The sequence below is a fragment of the Monopterus albus genome, unplaced genomic scaffold, assembly GCF_001952655.1.
Source record: "Monopterus albus unplaced genomic scaffold, M_albus_1.0 scaffold569.1, whole genome shotgun sequence".
NCBI classification, from domain to species: domain Eukaryota; kingdom Metazoa; phylum Chordata; class Actinopteri; order Synbranchiformes; family Synbranchidae; genus Monopterus; species Monopterus albus.
The window spans coordinates 14478-24171 of NW_018128449.1; the positions used below are offsets into that span (position 1 = coordinate 14478).

At 45.0% G+C, this 9694-nt stretch overlaps 1 protein-coding gene across 2 annotated transcripts in view; it reads left to right on the plus strand.

Moving 5' to 3' along the window:
• LOC109953178 (arrestin domain-containing protein 3-like) overlaps window positions 1-9694 on the plus strand; it is a 17266-nt gene that overhangs the window by 6368 nt on the left and 1204 nt on the right. Inside the window, exons 1-7 of one of the 2 annotated variants that reach the window (XM_020588592.1) lie at window positions 941-1442; window positions 4985-5066; window positions 5593-5740; window positions 6856-6958; window positions 7043-7299; window positions 8169-8322; window positions 8408-8562. In XM_020588592.1, the coding sequence (XP_020444248.1) occupies window positions 1163-1442; window positions 4985-5066; window positions 5593-5740; window positions 6856-6958; window positions 7043-7299; window positions 8169-8322; window positions 8408-8562 (1179 nt within the window). In that variant the 5' untranslated portion in view covers window positions 941-1162. Of the gene's footprint in view, window positions 1-940; window positions 1443-4984; window positions 5067-5592; window positions 5741-6855; window positions 6959-7042; window positions 7300-8168; window positions 8323-8407; window positions 8563-9694 lie in introns of those variants that run through there. The other variant, XM_020588593.1, reaches the window with a different exon arrangement.

The window sequence follows — 9694 nt, forward strand, 5'->3', positions numbered from 1 at the left end:
GATTTAGTGGGATATAAGACTGCAGTGTTTATGTATAAAGCCAGGAGCAATTTATTACCTGGTGGAATTCAAAAACTATTTAATGAAAGGGATGGGGGATACAATTTAAGGGGTCAGTTAAATTTAAAAATTCATGCTATACGTACAACCAAAAAAAGATTTTGTATTTCCATAAGTGGGGTAAAACTATGGAATAATTTAAGTGTGGACATAAAAAATAGTAATAGAATTGACGAGTTTAAACATAAATATAAAGGTATGTGTCAATCAAGATATATGCAAGAACAGGCTCAATGATTAATTAGATGGAACATTGTGGGTGTGGTGTATGAATGTTAACACTCTGTAATAATTCTTTAGTATATTACTTGTGTGGTGTAGAAGATAATTATTTGTGTAGAGATACTGCTTAGGACATAAAAGTTGTAAGATGATGTCATGGGGTAGGACTGGATAAGTCTGACTTCTTCCTACTCCCTTCAAACATGTTCTAGGTATAAGCAAATTGATATTGGATTAGCATTTGTTGGATATGTGTGAAATTACATGTGTTGACATATCAACTGTTTTACATGTTTGAAAGAATAAATCAAATCAAATAAAAAAATACTGAGCTTCCTACTTGTCCACGCACTGACGCGCACAACTGTGTATTGTTAACTGTTGTGTGATGAACAGTAACAGTTCAGTGTGACAGTGGCTCTGTTCTCTCTGTAATTTGTGCCACATTACATCATTGTTTCCAGAAAACGTTTGTAAATTATTAAGCACATTTTTCTCAGTCTGTCTCCTTTTTAAGAGAAACATCATTGTGAGTCCAAGTGGCGACACATCCTTATGTGATTATTTCCCTGCCTATGGGCTGTATGGGCCGGCCGGTCTGAGCGCACATGCTCAGTGAGGATACTCTGGCGCACAGAAGCATTTAAGAGCGCGGCTGCTGGAGGCAGACGGCAGCAGAGAGACTGGAGAGACGCAGACACACGACAGGAGGAGAGTGGACCTGAGAGCTGCGCGTCTCAAACACATGAACCGACACAGCCGCGGACCCGGCTCTGTGCTGGGCACCCGGAGCTAGGCGCATGAAACGGCGCCACACGGCTCTACTCACAACTTCTCCTCCATAGACTCGTTTTTATTTTCTCGTTGTTTCACTGGCATCATGGTGCTGGGCAAAGTGAGGGTCTTGGCGATCTGTTTCGACAGTCTGAATGAGAACAACCTGCCGGTGTTCTCCGGTGGAGACCTGGTGTCAGGGAGGGTGGTTGTGGAGGTTACCGGGGATGTGCGGGTGAAGAGCCTGGACATAACAGCGAGAGGAGTCGCCAAGGTCCGATGGACAGAGTCCAGAAACTCCGGGACCAACACAGCTTACACTCAAAACTACACAGAGGAGGTGGAATACTTGAACCATTACGACACGTTGATAGGAGGAGAGAGAGGTAAGGAGTTTGTCATAACCGCTGTGTTGTCGCAGTGTATGAAGTGATGTGGGTCGGCTGCAACTTTTCACAGACTGATTTATGATAGAAAACTTTAGGAACACAGAGGGTGCAGGCAGGTGTCCGACCAACCCTCAGAGCCCCAGAACATCCAGTCCATCAGTGACAGCGGTGCTGATGCAGCAGCTGACGCGGCGTCTTCCCTCACTTCTAATGAGCGCATGAGTTATTAAACCAGACATTTTCATAAGCATCAAATAGGTTTTTGAGCTCAGTGATGGGGGATAAACACAGCCTGCTGTGCACGAGCTGCATCCTGGCATTTGGCATCATGCTCCAGGAGAAAGTTGCGATGTATCAAACACTTCACGTAAAAGTAGGACTCGATCCAAAATCGAGTGATGTTTCATGTTTGGGGCAACATTCACGTAAACCTGATGAGGAATTAACATTTGTACTCATGACATCCTGAAGTAGGCTAGCGAAGGCAACTCCCTTTGTTAGAAGCGGTTCAAACCTGTTCAGAAACTGCCAGAGAGAGAGCGGGAGGAGGGAGGGAGGGGAGGGAGAACCAGACTGGCTGCGAGTGTTATGTGTGGGGGGATAATGTGTCAGCTGCTGGTTAAGCCTCCCAGCACGTCCTGTGCTGGTTCTGCTTGGTTTTACTGGCAAAACCCGAAGCAAACGAGTGAAAGGACAGTTTGATGTGGGGATCTCATGTGGGTCAGGCTGTTATTTTACCTCCTCTGGACTTTAAACAGATGGTTTGAGTTAGAGACTGAAAGACACGTTTGGACTGGCCATCATCATCATCATCATCATCATCATCATCATCATCATGGAGGATTTGTCATCAGCAGCCACTTCTTTCTGAGGAGGACTGCTGCCTGCAGTCTGACCAGGCTCCATGCATCCTGTCAGGATGGATGGAGGACACAGTCGGGGGTCAGAGGTCGAGATGAAAGGACATGACATGGAGAGATGGTGCAGCTTTTCCCAGACCTCCGTCGTGTTACCAGCAGCTGCTTCACTTTCAGATGAATTTGTTGAATCTGCAGACTTGATGAAACCACGTCGCCGTCAAACTGTGTCCATTCTGTGGCTGTTACTGGAGCTTTCGGTCGAATTCCATGATCTTCCTCAGCAGCAGATGGAGTTTGCCCGTTTGTCATGAAATTGTAAATGTTCAGTTAATTTTTTAAATAAAAACTTTAGAGAGTCTGTTAATCCAGGCCGATTGGCTGATATTATTTTACTGAAGCCATATCACTGTATTCGTCGGCCCATGGGGAGATCATGGTGTCGGGTTGTTCTTTTTAAAGTAACGATTTGCTGGTTCCAGCTTCTCAAATGTGAGGATTTGATTATTTTCTTTCTTCTCTGATTGTAAATTAAGATGTTTTCCATATGAAATTACAATTAAATCACTATATTTTCTGATATTTTATTGACAAACTGGTTAAGTGAATAAATAAAAGCCCCATCGATTGATAATGGTCATTTATAAATAGTGGCACATGTTTTAATAATTGTTCCACTGTGACATGTTGTGCTCAGTGTGAGTCTTGGTCACGGTTTACATAACTAGAGATTCTAAAGGATTCATCTCAAGATTTATTTGAAAAGAAGAACCATGTAGTATCATTCTCACAGTTTAAATTTCCAAATGTCCGTGTCAGAACGTATTGTTGGAGTCCCCTCTAATAATTGTTTTTATTATCAGTTCATCTCTAGAATAGTCACATCTTCAGCTGTTGTGTTTAATCTGAGCCTCAGCTCGAAACACAAACACATCCAGTTTATTATCACATAAGACAAAGAGCAGCAGCAAATCATCATGTTTCAGACTGAGAATGTCTGGAAGCAAATCACTTAATGTTTAATTGACTAGTTGGTTCATTTTCTGTGACTGAATAAAATTAGTTCATTTATTTCCTTCAGCTTTTTAGACAACACTGTATTTTAACAGCCCGTCTGCTGAGAAAGACCATGACAGTAGGTCAAAAGCTCCAGAAACTAAATGGACCTGGTGGATTATTTGTAGTTTTCAAGAGTGAACCTTCAGTCTTAACTCCTTTTTGTAACACAGTGGGAAACATGATGAAATAAGATGCTGATGATGAGCTCGACCCTTGTTACTGATGTTGAAGAATAAACTGTTTCACTCCTTTTGTCTCTTGTCATTTACTTCATTCAAGTCTTTACGTGCAAGTTGCACCTGGAGCTCACTGTGAGAACCTTCCTCCCTCCTCTTCCTCCCCCTCTCATGCCACACACCACATGGTTGTACTAACGTGGGCGGGGGCTTGTCGTGGCTGCACCAATCAGAGCCCAGCCTGTGGTACTCATCACCTTCTCGTCCAATGGGAGGCCGAGTTGTAATGCTTGCGTTGGAGTTTCCAGCAGAAGGAAGCTGCTCTGTCTGGTTCATACCGGTCTATGCCTGCTTGCTCTGTGTTGCCGGTGGCTTGACAGGGTGCACGCTCCTACGTGCACAAGCACACACACAGTCCTGGATGCAGGCTGTTTATGACATCTCAGACACATAAACACAAAGTCAGACAGAGAGAGAGCAGAGATGCAAGGTGACACAGAGCCAGTGCTGAGGCGGCAGGAAGCTCAGCTTCATGTTTAAAACATACAAACAGTAACTGAAGAAAGAGGAAGCTGACAGAGGTCATGTCTTCTCCTGCAGGGTGTGTTGTTTCAGCAGCTCTTCACTACGCCTGTTGACAGCGCACCTATATTGCTTACTTCTGCATTCAAGCAGAGGAACGGAGCCAGGGGGCGAATTGTTCAAACTGTTGGTGGCTTTATCTTATCCAGTGTCGACACTTTGGGCGTTCTATAACGTCATGCTTCCTCTTTTTCTTTCCACTTCCTGTAGTCTCAACATACAGATGTTGACAAGTGAAAAGAGACTCAAGAATAACAGTGAAGACACAACCAGGAGGGCCACTGATCAATCAGCTGATCCTGATTGATCAGTTTGTCCCCAGAATGTCAGACACTGGGAAAACATCCCACTGTGACTCTCCAGAGCCAAAGATGGCATCTTCACACGTCTCGTTGTGTCCAACCAGCAGATCCACAGAGACTCAGCTGATTCTCATGTCTGACAAAGAAAAGCATCAGCTCCTCACATTAAAGAAGGTGGAACCAGAACATGTCGGTGACTGTTGCTTCTAACTAGCTGCTGGTTAATTTTCTACCAGTGGGTCGGACACCGTGAGGGGATCTCCTCTGACAGAGCAGACCTGACAGGAGAATTCCCTCCTCATCTGTATTTTACTTTCTGAAATATCACCAAGTTTCCCAAAATGAAGTAGATGTAAATCAAGCTATCAATCTGTTTGTGTTTTCTAATCGCACTGTCAGAAACGACATTTCTGACTGTCTTCTCCTGACAAAGGGAACATTCTTGTGCATACTTTTCATTACACACCTCCTCTGAGGTGCTGAGTGGCGTGCACGGAGTGATGTGTGTTAACAGAACAGTGCAGAGCGCAGGTGCATGTGGAAACCTGTGCTTTGTGTTTCAGATGAGGACAGTCCAGAGGAAGGCCTGACTGTTCTGCACGCCGGCTTACACGAGTTCGCCTTCAGCTTCAACCTCCCTCAGATGTGAGTACTAAGTACATTTACTCATTTAAGTGCCATTTTGAGGTACTGTACTAGAATATTGCCATTTTTACAACATTATATTTCTACTCCACCAGGTTTTAGGGTCAATAATGTTTTTACAGCACCATATTTATCTGAGAGCTGCAGTTATTTTAAAGATAAAAATGACAGAAACAGTCCAACAACTGTGTATAAAGAGGTTAAATCCAGCTCCACCTGGAGCAGCTGAAGCTTTGATGCATCAGGATTAATCTACACTGCTCCATAGACTATCAGTGACAGGACACGTTGCTGTAGAACAAGTACTTTTACTGTTGATATTTGTACATGAAGCTAATAATGCTTCTATATTTAAAATAGATTTTGAATGTAGAACCTTTTTTGTACTGGAGTGTTTTACATTGTTGCATCAGTACTTTTACTCTACAGACAGTCTGAGTACTTCTTCCACAAGTGCACGCACACTCAGTGACACCTCACACTTCCTAATCCTCTTTTTCCCGCCGCCCTTCCCCCCGTCTCTCAGGGCTCTGGCCACTTCCTTTGAAGGGAAGCACGGCAGTGTGAGGTACTGGGTGAAAGCCGAGCTGCACCGTCCGTGGCTGCTCCCTGTCAGAGTCAAGAAAGAGTTCATTGTGTTCGAGCACATCGACATCAACACGCCACTGCTGCTGGTAGGCGCCCTGCACACACCGGTCGTCTTTTAAAGGAATAGTGCCACATTATGGAAAATACAATGATTTGCATTCTTGGTGAAAGTTATTAGTGCCACTGTCATGTCTGGATGGTGCACGTGAAGCTCCAGCCAGCAGCAGGTTAGCTTAGCATACAGACTAGACCCAGGCTGGCTTGGCTCTGTCCACAGGTAACAGCATCCTCCTGCAATACACACAGGACCCCCACGGTGGTTATTAGGGACATTTCAACACAAGAAATTCATGAGTGACACACTATATATAATCACATAATCAGACTCACAAGTGTCAGCAAAGGCGGCATGTAGTGGTTTGACAGGGGTGTAGGTACCAGACTACAGAAGAGAAACTCCTGGATTCTCTGGCTTCGTCCTGTCCAGTGTGAGTACCTGCTGGTTTCTTTAGTGATGTGTTCCTCTCTGTGCACCAGTCCATGAATTACATTATTCATTCATTCATTCATTTTCTACCGCTTAATCCCTGAGTGGGGTCACGGGTGGGACCGGAGCCAATCCCGGCCAGCAATCGGGCGAAGGCGGGGTACACCCTGGACAGGTCGCCAATCCATCGCAGGGCTAACACATAGACAAACAACCACACACACGCACATGCACTCCTATGGGCAATTTAGAGACACCAATCAACCTAAGCTGCATGTCTTTGGACTGTGGGAGGAAGCCGGAGTACCCGGAGAGAACCCACGCAAGCACGGGGAGAACATGCAAACTCCACACAGAAAGGTCCCAGGTGGGGCCCGAACCCGGAACCTTCGCGCTAACCACTGTGCCACCGTGCTGCCCCATGAATTACATTAATAACATGTTAATTAATAAGACTTAGAGGTGCTGATAGGCTGATTTTGTTACCTTAGGACAGAGCCAGGCTGGCCATGTTTCCCCCGTTTCCAGTCTTTATGCTACACTGAGCTACTCAGCCGCTGGTTGCAGCTCAACACACTATATAATGTACATATTTTCTTCTATCGCAGTAGGAAAGTGAACAGAACTTTGACCTGTTTCATTATTAGACAGGCAGCGATGTGATGTTTTCGATGTTTTACTGGCGGTTTACAACAGATAATTGTGTCTGAACAGGCCCCTCAGGCTGGAACAAAAGAAAAGACCTTGTGCTGCTGGTTCTGTGCTTCAGGCCCAATCTCCCTCAGTGCCAAGATCGAGAGAAAGGGCTACACGCCAGGTGAGCCACGCCTCCTCCTAGTTCCTCCAGCTCTTTGCTTCTCTCTCAGTCCGACAGGCTGATCTCCTTGTTCTACTTTCCAAGGCGAGTCTATCCAAATCTTTGCTGAGGTGGAGAACTGCTCGTCCCGTGTAGTGGTGCCCAAGGCTGCTCTGTACCAGACCCAGACCTTCTTCGCTAAGGGCAAGGGCAAGCAGATCCAGCAGCTGGTGTCCAATCTGCGAGGAGACCCTCTGCTGCAGGGGAAGAGCCAGAGCTGGGAGGGCAAGCTGCTCAAGATACCTCCAGTGTCCCCCTCCATCCTGGACTGTCCCATCATCAGAGTGGAGTACGCGCTAGTGGTGAGTCCTGGACAGAGACTTAAAGCCTCTAGGAAATGAAGCTGTCCTCCAGATCTGACCCAGGGTCAATCGCATGACTGGACTGAAGTTAGAATGCACCAGTCTCTACCAGGATTGTCTCATTTTTACACAATATCTGCAGTGGACACATACACATTCAGTGGGCCACGATTCATCTGTCTCCATGGAAAGTGACAGTGATGATAGAAGACCAAGTACATCTATTATACTGAGTGAAAGGGTTAATGTTACAGCATTTCACACTGAAAACCCATTAAACTACAATGAAAACCAATATAAAATTAAATAACACACTGATAACCTGCATCAAACCTTACTAATAACATACAATAACATTCAGATAACTTCATAAATAACCTAACCACTTACTAATGAGCTGCCTATTTGTAACTTAATCAGCCTAAAACTATAAATACTAGGAAAAAACACCCAGAAACTACCTGCTACTCAAATCTACTACTGCTCAACATAATACTAATCTAGTCATAAAACCAGGAAACTACTAATAACCTGCTAAGAAAGCACTGAGAACTACTTAAAATTCCAAACAGGAGGTTTATCTGTTCTTTGCTCAGTTGTAAATCAACTGTAACACAGACAGAACCATTACTAGGCAGCACAGTGTCTGGACAAGCCTCCTGTGCTTATGTTGAATTTTAAATGTTATATTATTACCAGGAAATTGGTTGATAATATAATTAGCGATGGAAGCACACAGCGTTTCTTCCGCTCCTGTTTGCTGTGAGGCTGGCAGGTTGTCTAATGCCCCGTAGGTCCTGGGTACTGTGTGAACAGGTAGACTCCCAGATTGTTGGTCTGTTCCTCCACACACTCCCGTCTGCCTGCAGGTGTACGTGGACATTCCTGGTGGGCTGAATTTGTCCCTGTCGTTGCCGTTGGTGATCGGGACTATACCTCTACATTCCTGCACCACCCGCACCTCCAGCATCAGCAGCAACTGCAGCACTGTGAACTGGCTGGGCCTCTCAGACAGACCTGAGGGTATGCACCATGAGTACAGGCGTGTGCGTGTGTGTAGCAGAGTACACAGAGTTTTCTTACCCTCATGTGTTTATTGCTTTTGCAGCACCGCCGTGCTACAGCGATCTGGCAATATCAGAGTCTCACAGACGGGATTGTCTGCAGGGCTGTGATAGGTCTGACGGGGAGGGAGAGAACCAGGGATCTCTGCTAACATACATCACAGAGTTCAGATATCTGCCCCCGCCACTCTACTCTGAGGTACACTTCATACGTGCACACACTCACACACGCTGGCACAGTCTCACAGCAAACAGGCCACATTCATTTCTCATCTTTTTCTTTTATTTAACCTAGTAAAAGCCTTAAAAGACATCAGCAGAGAAACAGGACATTAAATAAAACCACCATAAACAGACGGGGACAAAACGTGCAGTAAAAGAGTGAAGACAAAATCCAGTTCAGTACCAATCAAACAGTAAAATATCCCACTATGATGCAGTAAACGTTTAGTACTGGTGCTGCAACTACTCCAAATACTCTACTCTCACGGTAGATGAATGTGCCATTTACTTTCTTCATTTATCTGTGTTTGATTTGGTCTAAAAAAATCACAAAACAATAAGTGCTCCACACAGTTTCCTGGAGGTGGAATCATTAAATGTCTTGTTTTGTCATTAACCAGCCTGAAACCCCAGAATATTAGTAGACTTTCATGTAAGACTAAGAAAAGCAGCTTATTCTCCCGTGTGAGGACACGAAACCAACATCTGCTTTTGGCATTTTTGCTTGAAAAACGACTTAGAGGCTTCAATGATGATCAAACCGGTGGCGAATTGTTGCAGCTCTACAAACTATCCTGCAAAAGAGTAAACAAAACACTTGGTTACAGTTTGATGGTTAAACCCAGTTAAGATGTTTAAATAGTTTGATCTTCCCAAAAGGAAAAAGGAACGATTAACACCAAACTCACTGAGCAGGACTCTCTGCTTCTATGTTCACCAGCGGCAGTCAGCTGGGACGGTGGCAGCTCCTCGTGCACACTGTTTCACGGTCTGAGCTCCTCATGCGCACCGTTTGTTTCATGGTTACAGCTCCTCGTGCGCACCGTTTGTTTGACGGTCTCAGATCCTCGTGCCCACTATTTGACGGTTTCAGCTCCTGGTGCTGCACACTGTTTGACAGTCTCAGCTGCTCGTGCACACCGTTTGACAGTCTCAGCTGCTCGTGCACACCGTTTGACTGTCTCAGCTGCTCGTGCACACCGTTTGACAGTCTCAGCTGCTCGTGCACACCGTTTGACAAAGGACCAAACATATTTTTTGTCCACTTTCATCCCAATAGCATTTTTAGACCTTAATTATAAACATGATAATATTAGATAAGGGATTCA